At 49.9% G+C, this 22,503-nt stretch overlaps 11 protein-coding genes and 1 non-coding gene across 12 annotated transcripts; 9 read left to right on the forward strand and 3 right to left on the reverse strand.

Moving 5' to 3' along the window:
• Positions 1 to 355: 355 nt before the first annotated feature.
• Positions 356 to 1,653, reverse strand: TERG_04013 (uncharacterized protein; the record flags this gene model as incomplete). The annotated part of the gene is made up of 3 exons (XM_003234914.1): positions 356 to 765; positions 820 to 1,314; positions 1,383 to 1,653. The coding sequence occupies 3 exons, from the start codon at positions 1,651 to 1,653 to the stop codon at positions 356 to 358; spliced, it is 1,176 nt and encodes a 391-aa protein (XP_003234962.1).
• Positions 1,654 to 1,913: 260 nt separating this feature from the next.
• Positions 1,914 to 3,872, forward strand: TERG_04014 (uncharacterized protein; the record flags this gene model as incomplete). Its single annotated transcript, XM_003234915.1, has 1 exon — positions 1,914 to 3,872. The coding sequence occupies one exon, from the start codon at positions 1,914 to 1,916 to the stop codon at positions 3,870 to 3,872; it is 1,959 nt and encodes a 652-aa protein (XP_003234963.1).
• A 276-nt stretch (positions 3,873 to 4,148) lies between these two features.
• On the forward strand, positions 4,149 to 5,066 carry TERG_04015 (DNA-directed RNA polymerase III subunit C31; the record flags this gene model as incomplete). Its single annotated transcript, XM_003234916.1, has 2 exons — positions 4,149 to 4,250; positions 4,329 to 5,066. The coding sequence occupies 2 exons, from the start codon at positions 4,149 to 4,151 to the stop codon at positions 5,064 to 5,066; spliced, it is 840 nt and encodes a 279-aa protein (XP_003234964.1).
• A 235-nt stretch (positions 5,067 to 5,301) lies between these two features.
• Positions 5,302 to 6,099, reverse strand: TERG_04016 (uncharacterized protein; the record flags this gene model as incomplete). The annotated part of the gene is made up of 1 exon (XM_003234917.2): positions 5,302 to 6,099. One exon carries the CDS (start codon positions 6,097 to 6,099, stop codon positions 5,302 to 5,304), a length of 798 nt encoding a protein of 265 aa, XP_003234965.2.
• A 1,956-nt stretch (positions 6,100 to 8,055) lies between these two features.
• Positions 8,056 to 9,285, forward strand: TERG_04017 (uncharacterized protein; the record flags this gene model as incomplete). The annotated part of the gene is made up of 1 exon (XM_003234918.2): positions 8,056 to 9,285. One exon carries the CDS (start codon positions 8,056 to 8,058, stop codon positions 9,283 to 9,285), a length of 1,230 nt encoding a protein of 409 aa, XP_003234966.2.
• Positions 9,286 to 9,573: 288 nt separating this feature from the next.
• Positions 9,574 to 10,604, forward strand: TERG_04018 (uncharacterized protein; the record flags this gene model as incomplete). Its single annotated transcript, XM_003234919.1, has 3 exons — positions 9,574 to 9,627; positions 9,808 to 10,468; positions 10,522 to 10,604. The coding sequence occupies 3 exons, from the start codon at positions 9,574 to 9,576 to the stop codon at positions 10,602 to 10,604; spliced, it is 798 nt and encodes a 265-aa protein (XP_003234967.1).
• Positions 10,605 to 10,860: 256 nt separating this feature from the next.
• TERG_10537 lies at positions 10,861 to 10,931 on the forward strand. Its single transcript has one exon. It is a non-coding gene; the product is annotated as a tRNA-Gln (tRNA).
• Positions 10,932 to 12,100: 1,169 nt separating this feature from the next.
• Positions 12,101 to 15,305, forward strand: TERG_04019 (uncharacterized protein). The gene has a single exon (XM_003234920.2). It carries the CDS (start codon positions 12,598 to 12,600, stop codon positions 14,770 to 14,772), a length of 2,175 nt encoding a protein of 724 aa, XP_003234968.1. The 5' UTR covers positions 12,101 to 12,597; the 3' UTR covers positions 14,773 to 15,305.
• Positions 15,306 to 15,871: 566 nt separating this feature from the next.
• Positions 15,872 to 16,630, forward strand: TERG_12092 (uncharacterized protein; the record flags this gene model as incomplete). Its single annotated transcript, XM_047751103.1, has 1 exon — positions 15,872 to 16,630. The coding sequence occupies one exon, from the start codon at positions 15,872 to 15,874 to the stop codon at positions 16,628 to 16,630; it is 759 nt and encodes a 252-aa protein (XP_047606155.1).
• Positions 16,631 to 16,809: 179 nt separating this feature from the next.
• TERG_12093 (uncharacterized protein) lies at positions 16,810 to 18,243 on the forward strand (the record flags this gene model as incomplete). Its single annotated transcript, XM_003234921.2, has 3 exons — positions 16,810 to 17,464; positions 17,524 to 17,606; positions 17,665 to 18,243. 3 exons carry the CDS (start codon positions 16,810 to 16,812, stop codon positions 18,241 to 18,243), a joined length of 1,317 nt encoding a protein of 438 aa, XP_003234969.2.
• A 172-nt stretch (positions 18,244 to 18,415) lies between these two features.
• Positions 18,416 to 19,270, reverse strand: TERG_04021 (uncharacterized protein; the record flags this gene model as incomplete). The annotated part of the gene is made up of 2 exons (XM_003234922.1): positions 18,416 to 19,081; positions 19,196 to 19,270. 2 exons carry the CDS (start codon positions 19,268 to 19,270, stop codon positions 18,416 to 18,418), a joined length of 741 nt encoding a protein of 246 aa, XP_003234970.1.
• A 1,526-nt stretch (positions 19,271 to 20,796) lies between these two features.
• Positions 20,797 to 22,425, forward strand: TERG_04022 (uncharacterized protein; the record flags this gene model as incomplete). The annotated part of the gene is made up of 1 exon (XM_003234923.2): positions 20,797 to 22,425. One exon carries the CDS (start codon positions 20,797 to 20,799, stop codon positions 22,423 to 22,425), a length of 1,629 nt encoding a protein of 542 aa, XP_003234971.2.
• Positions 22,426 to 22,503: the final 78 nt, after the last annotated feature.

The raw sequence follows: 22,503 nt of genomic DNA on the forward strand, positions 1-22,503 counted from the left end.
GTTCACATTAGGGGGCGGCTACAAGGGATAAAATAAACCTTTTCACAAAGGAGGAAAAATGCTAAATTTACTATTTTGACATATATAGCTTGGATTTTTTGCTTCAGGGATGTAGGCTATTATTGTAGCTACGTCTGTGATTTTCTATGTTCGGTGTAATTTCTATACAGCAGCAGGAATGCAGGTGTCGTTGTGCTGTCTCCAGTTCAACTCCGGTCAAAGCTCCAAATCATACGGCATCTTTGCAATCGTATCATTTTTATCGTTTATCATTTTTTGGATGACTTTTGAATAAGTCCTATAACTTCTCTGATAAAGATTTTGTTTCCAAATTCCAGTCCCCAGGTATACCTGTCTAGGTATGGAACAAATCCCCACCCATGCGACTCGAAAGTTGAGATTCCTTAACAATGTTGCGGGCCGTTAATTCAGAGACAGCGAATTTCTTTCCTAATTCCCGCATCTGAGAAATGTTCTGGCCCATGGAACCCAGCAACGCGGTAAGCAGAACATCATTTGCTTGAGCTAGGGACTCTATTGAAAACGCATTCGAATTCTCTGGAGTCAGCAGGGAAAGGTGGGAGATGACGCAGTGAATACTGCGAAGGAGGGAGTGGGAAAGTGTTGGCTTGGGAGTAGATTGTGGTGCCATGGAAGTATCAGCGCTCGAGTCTTCTGCAATCGACTGGAGATAGCGTTTTATGAGATGTATGCGAGACTGTAATGTTTTGACAGCACTTAGCCTTGTTGTAAGATTTGCAATTACTGCATATATGTTAGTAGCTTTTCATGACATGAGATGTAAGTATATTTACTTACAATCCTCATCCTCAGGGGAAAGAACGAGATCTTCCGCAGGTTCTGATATCTTTTGTCGTTTCTCTTTATCCTGGGTCTGAGACTCGGTCTTTGTCTTGCTTGACTCTTTATCCAGGATTGCAGTTGCATTGCCACCCCCGGTAGCAATTGAATCAACGCTTATCATCTCGGCTTCTCCTGTCTCGATTGAATATGGCACAGGCCTAAACTTCAACGTCAAAGTTCGCTGTTGGTCATCTCCTTGCATGGGTCGGTCACCATCATCAGCAGTGTCCCCTTCATAAACAGATTCGTAGACGGATATGGGAAGCTTCCCAACTGTTGAAGACGTATTTTCAACATCTGAGGAGTGGAATGCAAGGAGAATCGCAGCTTCATTATAATCGCGGAGTATCTGCTCGTGAATGGAAACCTGCGGCGGTAGAGGTCCGGAAGGAGGTGTGACGGTAAACCAGCCAACCAAGTCTAGAGCTGGTGACTTGTGAACATCCTTAACTATCGATAAAGTAAGAAAATGCACTCGTGTATATAAGATACCATTATTAGCTTAGACGGGAGCTTACACTGCTGTAATCGCTCATTAAAGAATTCCTGGTGTAGGAGCACTTCTCCACTGGCGGAGGTGACCAGGTTGCAATCGAATACATGCTCTAGAGTAATGGACCTTCCATTCTGCTGTCCGAGTATGGCACCCACTATCAATCCCTTCTGCTGTCGAACTGTATGCCGTGTGATGTGATCGGAGATATTAAGCAGGACGAGGGGATGTAGCAAGGCGTGAAGACTGGAGTGTGAGGATTTGGAGGATATCAGAGTATTAGATGCTTCTGCCATGGCGTCTTGGTACAGAAATCAAAGCGGCGTTAATCAAGCTTGATCTCGTAGTAGATAGTTGTTACTTTTAACCTTTAGTTTGATGTTGAAGTTGATTGTTGATAGAAGATAAAATAGAGCTCGATAAGCAAAGTCTTGGCGTTTGGCCTGTTTGACTTTGTGGGGTCAAGGCTGTCGAAAGTGACGAACGACGACGACGACAACAACAACATCCCGGCACAGCAGACATACTGATAGCACAGCAGAAGCGGACGAACGCCATGAGCAGGCCGCTATCCTTCGACCAGGTGACAAACAACCTAGAGCAGATCCTTGCGGACCCGTCGACCCCCCTCGATGTTCACCTCATTGACAAGCTAGGAGCCGAGGTGGTAGCCCAGACGGACCATGGCCTCTCCAAGAAACTGATCACCCTCATATCCCGCGTCCTTCCGGTGCTACAGGAGGACCCAAGCCCCGTCGCAACCCTAGCAACAAAAGTAGCACAGTACCTAAGCTTTTCAGAACTTCAGTCAATTGATCCCCGTATCAATTTCGTTGCTGGAATCAGGGCCGGGTCTCCCGCAATCAATACCCTCGTACTTTGCCTAGTTGTAAAGGCAAGCGAGTCTCCAAACCATGTTGCTGAAGTTGCTAGAAACGCAGAATTGGTCGGGTCTATTGTAGAGCTATGGCTGTCGACCGATGACTCTGGAGTATCGCAGGCCGCTTTTGACGTACTCTGGTCTCTACTAGAGGCGGACCACTTAGTTTCAAATAACGCAAACGGAGGACCCAAGAATGAATCTCTGCAGAATGGACCAATGTGGCAGAGGATATTTGCGGACAAATCTATCTATAGGCTCCTCTTTTCGATATGTTCCTTGCGCACGGTAGGACAAGATGGACAGATCAGTGCTCGACAAAAGACAGTTGCTCAGGGGAGACTGATGGAGTTCATTGTCAAAGTTGGGTCTGTCAGCTGGAATGCCATATCGAGCTCACACTTCGCTGATGTTGAATCTACCTTCCAGAGCGAGAGCTTGCTGAGCTTTGCCGCTCTTCAGATGGTCGACACGAGCGACCTCTTACTCCATATGACTCTCCTACAATTTTTCCGACAGCTGCTTGAAGTCAATGCTCCTGGACTACATTATAGGCCCAGCAAGGCATCTAGCTCAATACCCTCATTCTCATCTCCATCTCTAGAATTTCTTATCACAAATGGTATACATAGGAGGGTAATCAATTACTACCTGGACCCTTCCACCCTTGACTCTGCCACTGCAAGTTTCCTTGCCGGCCCTGTGATGGCATATGTTTCTGCCTATGCAGCCCTCTATCCAAACCACCTACTACAAGAACACCAGGCACAGCTGGATCGGCTGTGCTCTCGCATACTAAAAGGATTCAAAATACCATCCGCTCAGTGGGCTCATGGCCCTGTACCCGTGGGAGATCTCGATATTTTAGCTTCTCTTCCACGAGTAATGTTGGTTGAATCTAGCAAAAGAGGCCTGAACCCACTACTCGCTATTCCTTCAAAGCCCTTGCACATTGAAACCTTGATGTGTTTAGGGAAGATATTTCATGGGCCACCTCCCGCTGAAGACGCGATGGATATTGATCAGGCCATTAACAGAGGTCCAAACCCTACCAGCTCCAGAGCTGAGACAGTGGCCTCAAGAATCCTTTATTTTCAGTATTTAAACAGCCACCCGGGTTTCTGGTCCAACATCGTCGAAGCTGCGGAGACAATAGCTATGCAAGAGACTGCAATAGCGTCTATAAACTTGATAAAGAGTGTTGTAACAGCCAACTGGACCGTTCTCTCCTCAGCTGAAGATGCAAGTACATTGACATCTGGTCGGTTCACACTGCCAACGGAGTCTGTAGTCAGCCAACTTGGCCCATCCTCTCAAGGAAATCTCCCCGTCAGTGGAGCATGGGCGTTACTTGTTCCACCAGCCCTGACTGTTGTTTTACCATACCTTTTTAAGCAGCCCCCATCCTATGCTGATTTCGTTGCCGGAGGAGCCGGAGACACCGAGAGTGCTGTATGGCGGATTGCCACCGCGAAGTATGATGCCCTTGTCACTCTCCATTCAGCTGTTCAGAAAATGGAGAGTTCTACTGGAAGCCTCGATGATATTAAACGAACATTGAAGCGGAGAGTGGCAGAAGGACCCATGGGTGCTCCGAACCAACTTGGAAGCAGAATTGAAGCCCTCGAACTATAAGTTGACCTTCATGCCTACGCCTGTTGTAGTGTATATGTATATATTGAATTTCCAAGTCTCAAGTTGTAATAGATTTGACTCAAATTTCTTCCTCATTTTCGCTATCATTATATTTATATCGTGTCCATAACAACAGATGAGATACCTGTCGAGTCCTCTGGCCAAAAATCATATCACGTGATCATTTTGAGGCTCAAAGCTGTCAAATTTATACAAACTTCGACAACTTCAACCCTCAAACAACTCAAGCGTGTGCACCTTTTGCATGGCTTAACGATGTCTCGAGCTGCACGCAACAAGAAGGCACCCGGAGCCGAGTTTGCTTGGAAGTCTGAGGGGGGCGGGGAAGTAGACACCTCGCCAACACCACTATTTCCCGTAATACATCAATTCTTTTTGATATATGATTGGATTTGTCCTATGCACATGCTAACGTGACTCAATTAATTTTGACAGAAATATACCGTACCTGTCCCTGCTCAATTTACCGACGCAGAAATATCAAGAGTACAACTCTATCGTCAATTGCGGGAGAAAATCCACGATGGACCGTTTTACACTGTTCTTGCATCGCAGCCGTCATACGGCAAGAAAGGTGTCCCAGCTCGAGCACAGTTTGACCCTTTCCAGGGCATGGCGTCTTATGGACAAAGATATATGAAAAAATCGAGAACATTACCGAAATTAAGTGCAGTGCCATTTGGTAATGCTCTCCTCACCCCGCATTACTTTGACGTAGTTCAAAGAACGAACAAGAAAAGAGAGTCTAACAATATTGCAGAGATGAACTACTTCCCCAAGGAGCTATGGTCAACACTCGATCCGAAATACGTTGGGCTACCAGGGACGTTTGCGAATGGTGGAGGATTCTCCAAGGCCATGCAGAAACGCGGGTTCGAGGAGGATGAGGATGAAGACGAGGAAGACGAGGGCCGGCGGAAGAAGCGGAACCAAGGCGACGAAGATGATGAAGGGTCTGATGCGGGTGGTAGGCGACGAACGGGTGTTCGTGAGGGTGAAGACGCACTAGACGATGACGAGGAAGACGCTGAGGACGAGATAGTGGACGATGATTTCGAAGAAGATGAGGAAGAGATGGGAGGTGACTATAATGCTGAGCAATACTTTGACGGAGGTGATGAGCTCGGCGACGGGTTCGACGAAGGTGGTGGAGACGATAACGACGTCTACTGACACGCATTTCTTTATTCCCTTTTTGCATATGTTGACATGATACCCATATTTACGATTTAGCGGACCAAAAGCAAGGAGTGAACAAAAAAAATAGACATATTTGGATTAACTTCAATAGAGTTGTTTCTACAATGGGTTATTCTGTCGCATGGAGGCTAAGCTGGCTATATTTCAACCATCGTGTCCTTGAAAATGATCGAACTGCATAGGAAATACATCTGGCCGTGAACACAAGTCACGGCAGTTCAAAGTCTTGCGAGTAATGAGCATACGTAGCCAGCCACTTGCGGTCGACATTTTGCCGGAAATTTTTGAATTCAACCAGCCCTTGATATATCAGGGCTGCCGGGCCTAGCACTGCCGTGTACAGAGGAGCGTTGTTAGCATCCCGCCTAACGCCGGCATATTTGATGCGATCTGCTTCTTTCAAGTAAGACAAATATGACTTGGCTCTCTCCATCTCCTCCATTAGAGTCGTCATCTCTGTCACTGATCTCGCATGGGAGCGAGGAGGGGAAGTCTGCAGGCCCATGGACAAAGGCATCTGAGCCTGTATTTCGCGAGGTACTGCCATCAACCCTTCGGGATGAATAACGGCCTTAACCCTGAAGTTTTCATCGACTAGCACATTATGAGCACCTAGACTGGTAAGTGCCACGCCAAAGGGACCTCGGTGCGTTGACCATCGAGCAATGAGTTGTTCAAATAGAGCTGGGATACTAAGCGTCAGGTCCTGAGCAACTGTTCTGCCACTCATCCTTGCCTCGCGAAGGAGATTTGAGGTTAGACGCCTATAAAAGGCACCACTGGTATCATGGGCTGCCTCTGTAGGTGTAGATGCGACGTAATATCCTCCCTGGGGCGCTGGACGAGGGCGTCCTATACGATCGAACTTCTTGCTTGCCAGTTCCACCTGTATCATAGCAAGGCCTCTTTTGAAGTTTATATTTTCATCGACGGACCCAAATTCATTTTCGCGGTATGCCAGGTTCTTCCTGAGTTTTTCTGCTGTCGTGCCGTGGATATATTCCATTAATATATACGGTGCACCTATAGCGTTGCTCAGCGAGGCGTCACAATAATAGGCCTCTGGAACAGGTACCGTCGTCTCATCCCTATAATCCTTGGGTCAGCATTTTCTACCAGGATAAAGAGAAAAAAAAAAAAAAAAGATGCATGTACCTGAGATATTTCAGCGATTCATAGCACGTCCGGACACCGATGTCCTCCTCCCCTGTAGTGGGATTTGGAAGACGAAGCCGAATAACCCATTTCACGCCATCCTGGAAGGTTATCTTGCGAATATGGCTCGTTGCTCCAGATGTATGTGCCTCGGAGAGGAAACAGTATATGCCGTTGCGGAGGTAATAGCATTTTTCGACCACTCTTCCCCAGCAGATACTGTTGATAAAATACTCCATTGCATAGGGCGGGGTGACGCCGTCTTCTCCCGGTACAATGGCATCCCCAAGACCCTGCCAGGCATCGTATCCGATGTTAATAGGCTCCTTTTCATTTTCACTGTCATTTGCCATTTTTTATATATAGATGAGGGAGATGAATATCTCGGCTGCTTTGGTGTAACTAGATCTTGTGGGATAAAAAATATCATGGTATAGGCTGAGGAACTCCATGTCCCAGAAGGTAAAGGGTATTTATAGTAAACTTCATCTTGCAAGGTATCTCCCAGTGCTCATCAAGGTGTAATTCTCAGGTCGATTATAGTACTTGTCCAGAGGAGAGAAGGGCAGTCTGAGGAGGGCATATTGTTATCCGTCGTAGAGAAAGAAACAGACTTGTTTGCCTCTCCGTAAGCGGACCATCATTTCCTTGTACTAGTATATGTACAAAGGCATCCTCTATCAACATTGTACTCTTGAAGCAGCCTGTGGTGGGAGATCAACGGATGCAGCTGTTTGGTGTTTTTATGCTTCTGCCAGGGGGAAAACGAAAACAAGGGGCGCTTGGCGGTTCTTGTGATGTCATGACTCTTTTTCTCTTTCTTTTGCAGCACAAAAGCGAAGAAAGAGTCATTGTTTGGAGTATTTTTTAATCTAGTCCCCCTTGAGAGACTGCACACGATGAGCTGGAGGAGACAAGGAGGGCTTTTTGACTGTTCCAATGGCGACCGTGGAGAAAGATAGCTCTCTCCGAACGGCTTTGATCGCCTATGGCTCGGAGACGGGCAACTCCCAGGATGTGGCAGAGGAGATCGGCCGGCTGACGGAGCGGCTGTACTTCAAGACAAGAGTAGCTGAGCTTGATGCCCTGCAGCCTGTAAGTTCTTGATTCTCTATGGCCCTTTATTATGGCTGGGTAATGTGGCTAACGAAGGGTTTGTTGATGTAGAGGGACTTGTATGGCTACCGGTTTACTGTCTTTGTAGTGCCGACTACTGGACAAGGAGATTTCCCTGCCAATGGGCGCAAGTTCTGGAGATCGTTGCTCCTGAAAAGACTGCCTCCTACGTTCTTGAAAGGGGTCAGCTTTGTTCTCTTTGGGCTGGGAGATAGCTCTTATCCAAAGTATGACTCTTTTTTTTGTGTGTATGTGACGGGTGGATGGCTAATTGATATCAGGTTCAATTGGGCGTCCAGGAAGCTGTACAGGCGGCTGCTACAGCTAGGAGCAAGCGAGCTATATCCGCGCGGGGAAGCAGATGAGCAGCATCCAGAAGGGTACGTACATATGCCTTTTTAAACAATGTGCTATCTAACAGGGAGATAGGCTTGAAGGGACCTTTTTGCCCTGGTCTCTGGACCTGCGGAAACATCTTCTGGACAAGTTCCCTCTGGAGGAAGGACGATATCCTATCCCCGATGATGTCCGACTACCACCCAAATGGACTTTAGACCGTTATGACTCGAAGGAAGAAGATGGGGAAACTAGACCAAAGCTACCGTCTAGAGCCAAGGAGGCCAGCTCTCCAGACCATGATACCCGACCACTGCCTGGGTCAGTTTCAGCGACGCTTACAGACAACACTCGAATGACGCCGTCAAGCCACTGGCAGGACGTTCGACATATAGTTTTAACTGCCTCAGAGTCTATAAATTATGCACCGGGAGATATACTGCACATTACTCCTCGGAATTTCCCCCAGGATGTAGACAGACTTATATCACTGATGGGCTGGGAAGACCAAGCCGATATACCTCTACAGTTTGTGACCGGGGATGGCTCTCCTGCTTCAACGTCTGTCTCTGCACCACCCATTCCATTCTTGCTTGGCTCACCTGGGTTCACTCTCCGCGCGCTTCTTACGGATTATCTAGACATCATGGCGATCCCCAGACGGTCATTCTTCAGCCAGATTGCCCATTTCACGAAAGACGAGATGCATAAAGAGCGACTTTTAGAGTTCACGAATCCAGAGTACATAGATGAGTTCTACGACTACACCACCCGGCCGAGACGAAGTATTCTGGAGGTCTTGGCTGAGTTTGATACCGTTAAGATTCCATGGCCATTAGTCTGCTCCGTTCTGCCGGTGCTTCGAGGCAGACAGTTCAGTCTGGCAAGTGGCGGCAAGCTCAAGACCTCGGCGCGTGGGGGTACACGCTTTGAGCTGCTGGTTGCCATTGTCAAGTACCAGACTGTGATCAAGAGGATCCGCCAAGGGGTTTGTACGCGGTATCTAGCTGCTTTGCAGCCTGGAAGCACGCTTAAAGTGCAGGTACAAAAGGGGGGACTCCATTCTTCAGCCAAACAGCTCTCTGACCCGTCTGTGTTGATTGGCCCGGGAACAGGCGTTGCTCCAATACGGTCTCTGCTGTGGGAAAAAGCGGCGATGGCCGAGGAGTTCAAGAAGAACCAGAACTACGGTCCAGACGAGCAGCCCTTGGCTCTTGGGCCGGTGATACTGCTATATGGTGGGCACAACAAGGCAGCAGATTACTTTTTTGAGGATGAGTGGGAAGCGCTCAAGGCCCAGCTCAACTTGACGGTGATCACGGCCTTTTCGCGAGACCAGAAGAAGAAGTACTACGTTCAAGATGCGCTGCGGGAGAACTCTTCGGTGTTTTATGAGCTGCTGCACGAGAAGGGAGGGTCGGTATTTGTGTGTGGCTCGTCTGGCCGGATGCCCCAGGCAGTTCGCGAGGCGCTGATAGAGACCTTCCAGGCTCCACTGGGCGACTCTGCAGAGAGCAGGCAGACGGCGGAGAAGTATCTGATAGACATGGAGAAGGTCGGGCGATACAAGCAGGAGACATGGTAGTAAATACACCCCTTGGATAGGATAGCTAGAATATCAGCTGTTGAATAAGCTAGTAGAAGTTGTTGACGATGAGGCGCCCAGAGCCGACGTTTCGGCCTCGCCGTCCGAAAAGAACCGCGGCTTGGCACAGACGACCCTGCTCGGCCCTTTTTTTCATGGCAGGCAAAGCACGCAAACGACAACTTTGGCTGTCGAGATAAACGTCTTATTATACACGCCTTGGGACGGGAGTTGAGAAGAGCTTGTTCTCGGATCAAGGACAGACGAGATAGAGACACACAATTCACAATGGCCAGCGCATTGAGGATATTAGTGCCCGTCAAGCGGGTGCTCGACTACACCGTGAGTGCCCTGCCCATCCTGTTCCCTGCCGAGGTGACCACGAGGACCGGCGAAGCTGCGTATCATCCATAGCTTGACAGCAACTCCTCAAATTTGAACGCTTCTCGATACTCTCATTCTACATTCTATTCGATCATGGTTGTCAATGGAGAAATAATTGCAGATGCTAACTGAGTCCAGCTCAAACCCCGCATCAGCAAGACGCAGACCAGCGTCGACATCACCGGCATGCGACAAGCGATGAACCCCTTCGACGAGCTCTCGATGGAAGAAGCCTCACGCCTGCGAAAAGACAGCAAGTCGCCCATGAAGGTCTCCGAGGTGCTGGCCGTCTCCGCCGGCGGGCCCAAGACCGTCGACGTCCTTCGAACTGCGCTGGCCCTGGGCGCAGACCGAGCAATGCACGTCGAGGTCCCCGAAGCCAAGGAGGGATTCTACTCTGGCCTGGAGCCGCTGACAGTCGCCAAGATGCTGAAGGGGGTCGTGGAGAAGGAGAAGATCAATCTTGTCTTCTTGGGCAAGCAGGCTATTGACGGCGACCATGGCCAGACGGGCCAGATGCTGGCTGGGCTGCTGGGTTGGTCGCAGGCTACGCAGGCGAGCAAAGTGACTGTCAAGGACGGCGAGGGGACGGTGGAGGTGACGAGGGAGGTGGATGGGGGTGTTGAGACGCTGGAGTCGAAGCTGCCTATGGTTATCACGACGGACCTGCGACTGAACACGCCCAAGTTTGCGACACTGCCGAACCTGATGAAGGCGAAGAAGAAGCCTATTGAGAAGAAGACGCTGGCAGACTTTGGGCTGGACGAGTCCCGACGGCTGAACACTGTCAAAGTTACGGGTATGTCTACATTCTCTCTCTCTGTCTCTTTGGATCCTAGCTAACTATGATAGAACCACCGACGAGACAGGGTGGCAGCAAAGTCGAGGACGTCGACGGCCTCATCTCCAAGCTGAAGGACCTTGGAGCCTTGTAAAAATAGTATAGACGAAACGATTTCCTTGTGTCTTCTGTCTGTCTTTTGGTATAGGCAAGTAACAGCTTGCCACTGTCATGTCTGCAGCCCTGTACATCACCAGGTATAAAATAGACCTACCATCCTCACCTACTCTACTCTTACTCTTCTTACTCTTGCTCTCTCTTGCTTCTCCATCCTGTTCTTCCTGTGGTATTGTCCGATATCTAACGAGAACCCTCTTCTAGCACTCAACCCACGGCCTCCCACTAGCTATGCTTCTATGGTGTAGTGGTAGCACATCGGATTTTGATTCCGACGACGTCAGTTCGATCCTGGCTAGGAGCTTTTTTCTCCTTTTTACCACTTTTATCTTTTTTATCACTTTCTCCTGATCACTTTTACTACTGATCTGTAAGACCCTGGGAGTGCAGGAGATTTGCATAAGTCGACTGATATCCCTTGCGCAGGGCCTCGAGCTCCAGTTAGTCTACCCTCGACACGCTACAGCTCAGAAGATAACAGCCATGCTATGAAAGACTCGCTGGCTCCTCTCTGGCTCCTCGCTGGCTCGTCTGGCTCCGCAGCTGCTTCCATGTAGCTAAGCGAGACGGCCTCGCCCTGCAGGTACCAGGTACTCGCGGCCAGGCAGCCTCAGCGCGGTGCAAAGAGGTATCCCTGACTCCGGCCCTTCGCCTGCTGGGACCGATGACGTTTAGGCTACCAGCAACGCCGCAGGACGAAGTAACGAACCCACTAGCTAAGCTGAAGAAGACCATGCATGCCAACCAAAGGGGAGAAAAAGAGACCCGAAGCCACCCAGAAGGATTTCGAGTCTCTCTCTCTCTCGTTTTCTCCTACTCTCCATTGCCTTCTTTCGCTTCGACTTCGTGATAACTTCCAGGCGAGGCGGCGTGGCCGGCATAGCTAACTAAGCTACCGGCGCAGGATTATAATATAACAACACTTTTATCACGGACAGCCGGCTCTTTCTTGGTCTCTTTTCTTGGTCTCTTTTCTTGGGTCTTCTTTAGAAGCTTTCTTTGGGCCGAGACACGCCAGATAAGATGCATCATTGAACGAACCTGCGTTTGGTCGCGCGGCGTGGAGTTGTGGCTCGCCATCTCCATCCATCGAGCTGGGATCGCACCTTGTTTTCCCCTTTGCATCTCTTGATATTATATACATTACTTACACATATAGCGCTGCAGAATCTACAGCCTGGCGCTCCCTTTTGCGGGTCTATACACATACTTATAGACATTTCCTGCTCCTTCGCCGGCTTTTCCTTTTCTCTTCTTCTGCTTCTGCTTCTGCTTTTTCTTCTTCCTCGCCGTCGTTCCACAAGGCAAAACCGGCCCGGTCCCTGCTTGAGGAGAACAACTATTAGATTTCTTCCCTCTCTTTTCTTATTACTATTTATTTCGGATCTGCCTCTCCTTTGCCCTATTTATCTCTTCTGGCCTACATTTCAACAGTTTTTTCTGCTGCTTGGGGGTCTGCGTCGTCTTTGTTGCCGCTGCTGGGGCTGCGCGGCAGGCAAGGGGGGGTCATCTGGCCTGAAACACCCTTGCATTCACATCGCATCAGCACTCAGCAGGCCCAGGACCACAAGCACCGGCAGGAGACGAGCAAGCATCAGCAACTTGCAAGGAGACACACACCCAGACCCAGGCAGCCGGCGAAGAAAGGGGGGAAGCAGAAGAAGAGAGGACGAGACGGCCCAGGGGAGGGTTCCGCTTCGGCCCCTCTCTTCATTTCTCTATACTTATACAAAATCTTCTCCCGGTCCTGAACGGTTACAGCAGATCGAAGCACCGACAGCTTTGAGACAGCCGTCGTCTTTCGTTTATTGTTTCCCTTGACCTGCTCTGGTCTGGTCTTTTTCTATTTTTTTTTTTTTTATTTTTTTTCTATTTCTCTTCTTCTTCTGCCGGTTCTTCCGCAGCGTCTTCTTGTTGGCGTCGGTTCTCGGCCATCAAGGGACTGCTGCTTCTACTACGACTACTACATCATGTCACAGACGTCGACGTCGACGTGGGAACGAACCAAGGGCTACTCCAAGCGCGGCTTCGACAAAGCATGGCACCAGCTGGACAGGATTGGACGGCCGGTCAACCGTCTATCCAACAGACTTGGCGCAGAGGCCTTTTGGCCGACGACGCTCGACCAGGAGAGCGAGAAGGCCGCGCGCATTCTCCGCAGCTTCTGCAAGGACGGCTTCTACGGCCAGCTCGAGGCGGACAGGGACGGCGGCAGCCATGGCAGCAATACCAGCAGCCCGCAGACGAAGCCCGCAGAGGCTCGCGCCTCGCCCCAGCGTAGCCGGTTCTCATGGAGATTCAGCTTGCAGCCACTACAGTCGCCAAAGTCGCCTCAGCAGCAGCAGCAACATCAACAACAACTGCAGCCTCCTCCGTTGACGCCGCCTCCACAGCAGGGTGAGCAGGGGCCTCGCGGTAAGCAGCAACGGGCGATTAAGAAGATACCTGCTTCTGTTATCCGACAGGCCAAGGGATTGGCCATCTTCACCACCATGCGAACCGGCCTGTGGGTCAGCGGCGCTGGTGGCAGTGGAGTCCTCGTTGCTCGCCTGGCAGAGACGGGAGAATGGAGTCCGCCATCAGGAATCATGCTACATACCGCCAGCCTGGGCTTCCTCGTGGGAGTCGACATATACGACTGCGTGGTGGTCATAAACACCTACGAGGCCCTCGATGCCTTCAAGTCGCTCAGATGCACCCTCGGCGGCTCGCTAAGCGCCGTGGCCGGTCCAGTCGGCGTGGGAGGCGTGCTAGACTCGGAAGTGCACAAGCGACAGGCTCCCATCTGGTCCTATCTCAAGAGCAGAGGCCTCTACGCCGGCGTCCAGGTCGATGGAACCATTGTTATCGAACGGACGGACGAGAACGAGCGCTTCTACGGCCAGAAAATCAGCGCTTCCGAGATCCTCTCGGGCAAGGCCAAGCATCCTCCTTTATCTATCTCTACCTTGATCCAGACCCTCAAGGCGGCCCAGGGTGACCAGGATATCGACGAAACGCTGCTCCCTCCGCCCGGAGAGGCTCCAGGTGACGCCGAGATCTCGCTCGCCGGAACCTTTGGAGTGCCAGAGGAAAACGATCCAGATCCCTACGGTGTCAGGGCCCTCGAGCGCGAAGGTGTCATCATCCGCGAAGCCGGCACCAAGCGCACTCCTACGCTCGACGTCTTTGACTTCCGGCCCAGTCCCACCAGCCCCATCAGTCCAAGATGGAGCAACAGAAGCAGCTGGCGATCTAGCACCCAGAGCGCCATGAGCACTGATAAGGGCACACAGACCAATATCGACGAGCTTGACCGGGGCCGAAGTCCCTCGACGGCCAGCCACACTTCGTCTCGCTCCCACAGCATCAAGGACGTTTCCTCCTCCATACACGAACATACCTCTGACACGGAACATTCGTCCACAGGCGAGCCCGACCCAGCCTCGATACCCATCCCTGCATCATCAGCTACGTCCCGTGCACAGTCTATATCCTCTAAGGTTCCAGAAGCCATTCCCGAGTCGTCTCTGCCTGAATCACTCCCTGAATCACTTCCTGAAACAGAGTTCTCTGTCGCAGTAGCCGAGCAAGCTATCCCGCAACGAATCAACTCCAAGAGCTCCCCCTTCGCTCGAGCAAAGCTCGTTACCATTCCGAAACGAAACCCCCCTGCTCTGCCCGCCCGGAACCCAGGCCGAACACTATCCACCGTCGCCACGCTCTCTGAAGCCAGAGACTCGGGCCTCTTGGCACTTAGCCTTGAATCAGACACCGATCTGCCTCAGCCGCTAGCAAGGGAAATCTCTCATGAATCTGAGGTTTCTGAGGGAGCTACGAAACGCCGTGGATCTAACCTTTCGTTGCATTCACATACGTCTCATACGTCCAGGCGCACGTCTACCTCTCCCAAGTCGACATCTCCCTTATCAAAGTCTGTCTTTCTCGCATCGGAGTCTGATGCTTTCCCTGAGATAGATCCAACTGCCTCGAAACCTGCATCTCCTTCCCACGCGGAATTAGGCGTCATAGAGGAGCCCACAGAAGAATCCAAAGAGGAACCCAAAGAGAAACATAAAGAAGAACCAAAGGAGAAAGAGCCCGAAAAAACTGTCGAGGAACCTTCTCTGGCCCCTGGCGCGTTCCCTTTAGACGACCATCCTTAAACATATCCATTCCTCTACTGTTACCGCCATCATTATTTTCCTTATCACCTACGACTACCCTTACGACCATCTAGCTGTCTTTTAATCTCCAAAATTCTCATCTATACCAGATCTACACTACATTTGGTTTAATATACACCTTACATTTCTGGCTTCTACTTCTGCTTCTTATATCCTAGCAATGCGCGCTGGTCTGCTTCTGCTTTTGATTTGCCTGTACGCTTTTTAATCACAGCACCACTTGTGTTGTCTTTTCCCCCTCATTTTTCTCTCACCCAGAATATACCTTTGTACCATGCTACGAGAACGGATTTGGAGGAGGGCGTTTTACTGTTCATATTCAGCTGTTTTTTTGTTTTAAGATATCCACCGGGGTTCTTCACTGCGTTTACTGTCTTTGCTGTTTTCGGCCTGACCTGCTGTTCCTGGAGTACCCTTTTTTTCTTTCTTCTCATTCTGTCCTATCCACCCTCACGCAGAAATGTACTTTAAACCATGCATATATGAAACTCCGCTGTATATTTCTTCCGCAGCCGCCCCCTTTTTCTCGTCTTTGCCGTCCATCCATCAGGCAGCCGCTTCTGCCTGGCCCTTAGCGCCATTTACATAATCACGGAGCCGCACGGAGCTGTCGGCGCTTAGCCTAAAAGGGGCTGCAGCCTGGGGGCGGCTTCTTTTAGCTTTTCCGCAACTTTAGGCTTCGGCGCGCGCCTTGTGGACTTTGCTGGCACCGCAGCCGCAGCTGCGTTGTTGATATAAATACAGCATCTCGCGCCCCCTTTTCCCCATCCCCAATTTACTTCCTTTCCATCTCCCCAGCACACAGTAAGACATTATCCGCCCTCTCTTCTAATCCCTGCCTCGTTCGCCCCCTTTTTTCCCTCGCTCTCTCCCCTTCGCCATGTCCAAACCACTTGCCGGTCAAGTCGTTGTAGTCAGCGGCAGCTTCAGAGCGTATAACCATGGTAAGCCCACAGTTCCATCTCCCAATTGTCTTTGTCCCGCCCTTTCCCATCATTTAATTGACGAGTTCTCATTTTAGACACGATCAAGTACATCGTTGAACAGCTGGGCGGTACCTTTAGCGCTACGGTGACCGATGCGTGTACACATCTTGTCACTTCCAAGGCTGCGCATCCGGCCGGTACAAAGAGTAAATAGGACCTTTCTCTTCTTTGCACCTTACTCGATCCCCTCGGATACATGTACCGTTGACAATGGCGGATCCAATTCAACCTCCAATTGCTCGGCAATTCATACATTGGGACAGTACAACTTACGCTTTGCAGACCAGCAGGCTATTGCGCTAGGGAACGATATTAAGATCGTTTCCCTCGATTGGTTGACTGATTCGCGCGATAAGCAGACGCATTTGGACGAGAGTCCGTATTCGCTTGCTTTGCCGGCTCCGGGGAAGCCTTCGGTAGACGGTACTGGTCCTCGAAGATCCGGCAGGACTACTCAGTCGCAGTCCCAGTCCCAGTCTCAATCCCAATCGCAGGTCCAGTCTCAGCCTCCAGCCCAATCACAGCCTGCAAAGACCAATGGAAAAGCTAAGAAGACGGCTAAAAACAAGAAAGATGATGAGGAGGAGGATGATGCTGCTGATCAGCCACCTGCGAAGAAGCAGAAGGCTGATCCGGCAGATACCAAAGCCAAGGCTAAGGCAAAACCTGCCAAAGATACCAAAGATGCCAAAGATACTAAAGACTCCAAGCCTACAAAGGCTACAAAAGATATCAAGGCTGCCAATGAGTCTGTCCTTAACGTCCCTGTTGATGATCTGGTTCCAAACAAAGGTAAATTGCATAAACATTCATTCAATGTCAACCAGTATCTAACATCATTTCCCATCTAGGCTCGTACAAAGTGTGGCAAGATAAAGGCGTTGTCTTTGACGCTGCTCTGAACAAAACTGATTCGGGTGCTAACAACAACAAATTTTACTTCATCCAAATCCTTGAGGGCCCAAATTCTGGAGACTTCTCCACGTGGACCCGGTGGGGTAGGGTTGGCGAAAAGGGCCAGATTTCTCACATGAAGGCCTCGAGTTTCGACCAGGCTATGAATACTTTTGAGAAGAAGTTCAAAGACAAGAGCGGCCTCAGCTGGGCCAAGAGGAATGATGCTCCGAAACACAATAAGTACACTTATCTGGAGCGATCCTACGAGGACGAATCGGCCAAGAAGCCGAAAAAGGACAAGCCCAAAGACGATAAGCCAAAGAAGGAGATTAAAAGGGCAGAGTGTACTTTGGTAAAGCCCGTGCAGGACCTCGTTGCATTGATCTTCAACCAGACTCACTTGGACGCCGCTATGGAGGACATGTCGTACGACGCGAAGAAGCTGCCATTGGGAAATCTTAGCCAGAAGACTCTCCTCCAGGGTTTTGAGATCCTGAAGCAGTTAGATGCACTGGTGCATGACCCCGTTAAGGCAGCCCAGTCTCCCGCCTCCATCAACAGACTCAGTAACCAATATTTCTCCTTGATTCCTCATGCGTTCGGCAGGAATCGACCACCTGTGCTGAGATCAGCACCGCAGATCAAGAAGGAGGTTGAGATGTTGGAAGCACTGACTGATATGGAGATCAGTAGCAAGATTATGAGTGCCTCTGAGGAAGATGATGATAACCCCGTTCATATTCTTGACAGACAGTTCCTGGGACTTGGTCTTAATGAAATGACTCCTCGTAGGTCCCCTATACAATGCTTCTTACTACCTCTCTCATACTAACGGAGTATTTTCTAGTTGGCCACACCTCAACTGAGTTCACCGAGTTGGCAGAGTATCTTACTCGATCTCATGGTGCTACGCACAGCATTAAATACGACGTAAGTACCGACTCCAAAAATGCTATAGACAAGACAACCGAATTAACTATGTAATCAGCTCCGCAACATTTTCCGTATTGAGCGTCATGGAGAAAATGAACGCTATGAAAAATCACCTTACGCCAACATTCCAAACAGTTGCCGTCGTCTGCTCTGGCACGGTTCCCGTACCACCAACTACGGTGGTATCCTCAGCCAGGGACTCCGAATTGCTCCCCCCGAAGCCCCCGTTACCGGCTACATGTTCGGAAAAGGTGTCTACTTTGCTGATGTTTCGAGCAAATCAGCCAACTATTGTTACCATGACCTCAGCGGCAACATTGGCTTACTCATGCTTTGCGATGTTGAAGTAGGTAACTCAATGCTTGAACTGACCAGCTCCGACTACCGCGCTGGCGATTTAGTCAAGAAGGCTAATAAATTGGCTACTTTGGGTCGTGGACAAGCTATCCCTAGCGGGTGGAAGGACGCCGGTTGTGTTCACAAAGACCTCGCCGGTGTTTTGATGCCGGACTGCTCTAACCCGCTTGCTTCCGATTCTAGTAATGGTGTATGGCTTCAGTACAACGAGTATATCGTGTACGATGTGGCGCAGATACGCATCAAGTACCTGCTTGAAGTTGGGATGAAATATTGATAGATGCGCTTCGGCCTGTCAGCTGCCGTGTTTGGTTTAATTCCTATTTTTGGCGTTATCTCTTCGAACTTCTGGGCTCTGCGGAGTAGCTATTCTTTTTATATATAGTAGACTTGTATATTTTGTTTGTTTGGCCTTTGCTGATTTACAACCTGCCTGCTGTGCCTTTTGTCTACTCTTGTTTGTGCAAAAAGCTGTCCATCAGCTGCTGGACCATCTGCCTCTTCCCATTTTCCCACTCATCCCAGCACAGCCCACAGTACACTGTGTCTCTACCAAGGGCCTTCTTGTCTGCGTGAGCTGGCATCTCCTTGCCATTGCCTTGCTTCTTTCTCTGCACGGCATCAGGAAACACTCGATCCCACCGCAGAATCCCCTCTTGCTCGAATCCCATCTTCTTAGCCGTTGCCCGGGAGGCTGCATTCGTCGTAGCAGTCTGCCAAAGCACTTTGCGCAAACCCAGCCCCCCCTTTGACGGATCACTGCCGTCGGGAGGATCCAGTGCATACTGCAGCATCAGTCCTACCGTATGAGTCGTCACATGAGTCCGCTGGAATGCCGGGAAGACGACCATGAACGCGATCTCGAGCAGTTGATTATCCACCGAGGCGTAGGAATAGGTCACAATTCCAGCCAAAGCTCCCCCATCTTCCGGTGGGCCTGGTGTGGTCTTGTCTATGATCGCAAAGGCCACTCTCGTATTATTTCTGCATACCTGCGGGTAGAAATACTTGGTCTGGAACTCTTCGACATCTGCAAATGGCCCGATCGGCATATGAGCGAATATCTCCGGCTTATCGGCTGTCTGGTCGATGAACGTCTTCGAGTGGCGGATTGGCTGGAGCCATAGTTAACCATCGGTTAATTACGACGAAGCCCGTCGACGCGGTGCCAGCTACACCTGGCTGCGCACACCATAGTCATAAACCGCTTAGGACCGTGGGCTTCTTACATCGAACAGCTTAAGTTTCACCAAGTCGCTGGTGAGCTCCCTGATGGGAAAGCAAAATCCGACATCCGCTTCCATCTTGGTCGGGCTAGAGGAAAAGCTCGAGGGTCAAAGGGTATATTTAGTTTAAATGTTGGGCTGGTTGGCCAAGTGGAAGCAGCAATTCCAGTGCCAACTTGATGGTATCTTGGTGATGATTTATAAGACCCTGAAGCGGTCTCTAGGCACCCGCTGGCTGAGAATACCTCGGTCAGAGAAAGCCCGTCTTGTCATCCTCCGTCGGTGCGCATGGTTGCACTCCGTATGTTAACTCGTTATACGAAATGTCCACGCAGCCTGAACCGCCAAAGTTCAAATCAGAATCCACAGCGCAATTCTGAAATTTTTTCGAAATCCAGGTGCGCAAAACCACAGCCTGGACCACCCGATGGCTCGCTAGGTTAGTTAACTAGTTAATGCACGAATTAGTTTCCAGGGAGGACGCAAACTACTTACACTCGAATCACACCATACCTTGCTGCTTGGGATAACATTAACATGATCATTTTACGGGGCCAGGGTTAGCCTAGGAGAACCAACGGCCGTCTCGTATCCTACGCCCCAAGCTGTTGGCTGCCTCGAAGATGCCGAGAACAGCCGGAAGAACGTCTGAGTACGAGATAACTGTGGGGGAGACTTCATCGAAGCTTTGCTGAGAGAGGCTTGAATGGTATGAAGGTCAGGCTAGGCAAGGGTATGCCCCATTCCGCCAGCAAGTTACTCGCTGGACATGGATGATAAGATTGCATTTTGCCGTTAAATCACACCTTTGGATCCTCAGCTCGCCTCGACGATAACTATCTCTCTGAGACCCATCGCCAAAATTGGCCATGCATCAGACATCTTCCGGGGATCGACATCTCTGTCATTGGCCAGCTTCCACTTAAACCCTGTATCAAGATCATTCTTGAAGCAATCTCTTCCCATATCCCCGGACGAAATGATGCTTTCCCCGCATCCTTACATTTCCCATGGAAAGGCGTCATGTTTACCCCTTCGTTTCGTTTTTCGTTTCGTTGGCGGAGTACTATAAAAGGGCCTTTAGTGTCCGCCTGGGAGTATGGTCCAGTTATTTCTCCCGGAGCACTGACCAGGAAGCTTCGGTGGCTGATATACTACTGTGTTCTTGCTCTTTTTCTTGTCCATTCAGCAATATACCTCCACGATGCGCTTTGCTGCTAGCATTGCCGTGGCCCTGCCAGTCATTCACGCGGCGAGTGCTCAAGGCTTCCCTCCACCCGTTAAGGGCGTCACCGTGGTCAAATCCAAGTTCGACGAAAACGTAAAGATCACATACAAGGAGGTATGTGTTTACATCATTTTCACATCCAGATCTTATACCTTACAATAAATCTGGCTAACTCACTGGATAGAATGACATATGTGAAACCACTCAAGGAGTTAGATCATTCACCGGTCATGTCCACCTTCCTCCAGACAACGATGACTTTGGTGTCTACCGGAACTACTCCATCAACACATTCTTCTGGTTCTTTGAAGCTCGTGAAGACCCTAAGAATGCTCCTCTCTCCATCTGGCTGAACGGTGGTCCGGGATCGTCATCCATGATTGGACTCTTCCAGGAAAACGGTCCATGCTGGGTCAATGAAGACTCTAAATCTACCACCAACAATTCATTTTCATGGAACAATAAAGTAAATATGCTCTACATTGATCAGCCAAACCAAGTCGGTTTCAGTTATGACGTACCTACCAACATCACTTACTCTACCATCAATGATACAATATCTGTTGCGGACTTCTCTAACGGTGTCCCTGCGCAAAATCTTTCTACGTTGGTTGGAACCGGCAGCAGCCAGAACCCTTGGGCAACTGCCAATAACACTGTGAACGCTGCTCGTTCTATCTGGCACTTTGCACAAGTGTGGTTCCAGGAATTCCCTGAACACAAGCCTAACAATAACAAGATCAGTATTTGGACAGAGTCCTATGGAGGAAGATATGGTCCCTCATTCGCCTCTTACTTCCAGGAACAGAACGAAAAGATCAAAAACCATACCATTACTGAAGAAGGAGAGATGCATATTCTGAACCTCGACACCCTCGGTATCATCAACGGCTGCATCGATCTTATGTTCCAAGCAGAAAGTTATGCTGAATTCCCATACAACAACACCTATGGCATCAAAGCTTATACCAAGGAGAAGCGTGACGCTATATTACACGACATCCACCGTCCTGACGGCTGCTTCGACAAGGTTACCAAGTGCCGTGAGGCCGCGAAAGAAGGAGACCCTCACTTCTACAGCAACAATGCAACCGTCAACACAATCTGTGCGGATGCTAACTCTGCCTGCGACAAATATCTAATGGATCCTTTCCAAGAGACCAATCTTGGTTACTATGATATTGCTCATCCTCTTCAGGATCCCTTCCCCCCACCATTCTATAAGGGCTTCCTCAGCCAATCCAGCGTTCTATCTGACATGGGATCGCCAGTCAACTTCTCCCAATACGCCCAAGCTGTGGGAAAATCATTCCATGGAGTTGGCGACTACGCTCGCCCTGATGTGCGCGGCTTCACCGGTGACATTGCTTATCTTCTCGAGAGCGGAGTCAAGGTTGCTCTCGTCTATGGTGACAGAGACTACATCTGCAATTGGTTCGGTGGTGAGCAGGTCAGTCTTGGCTTGAACTACACTGGCACCCAAGACTTCCACAGGGCAAAATATGCCGATGTCAAGGTCAACTCTTCATACGTCGGAGGCGTAGTGCGTCAACATGGAAACTTCTCTTTCACCAGAGTTTTCGAGGCCGGTCATGAAGTCCCTGGTTACCAACCCGAGACTGCCCTCAAGATCTTTGAGCGCATCATGTTCAACAAGGATATTTCTACCGGTGAGATCGACATTGCTCAGAAACCAGACTACGGTACCACTGGAACTGAGTCTACGTTCCATATCAAAAACGATATCCCTCCTTCGCCTGAGCCGACCTGCTACCTCCTCAGTGCTGACGGAACCTGTACCCCGGAGCAGCTTAATGCTATTAAGGATGGAACTGCAGTTGTTGAGAACTACATTATTAAGAGCCCTGCTGCGTCGAAGGGGAACCCTCCACCAACCACGACCTCATCTCCCACAGCAGCCCCTACCGCTGGAAGTGCCATGCTAAAGGCTCCTGTGGCAATGCTAGCAATATCAGCTCTCACTGTCCTTGCTTTCTTCTTGTAGCATGCTTGAATCATATACCAAGAACGAAAGTTTATAAAGAGACATGCATATTTATGATAGTCTAGTGTTCGGATAATC

Source organism: Trichophyton rubrum (assembly GCF_000151425.1).
Source record: "Trichophyton rubrum CBS 118892 genomic scaffold supercont2.4, whole genome shotgun sequence".
NCBI classification, from domain to species: domain Eukaryota; kingdom Fungi; phylum Ascomycota; class Eurotiomycetes; order Onygenales; family Arthrodermataceae; genus Trichophyton; species Trichophyton rubrum.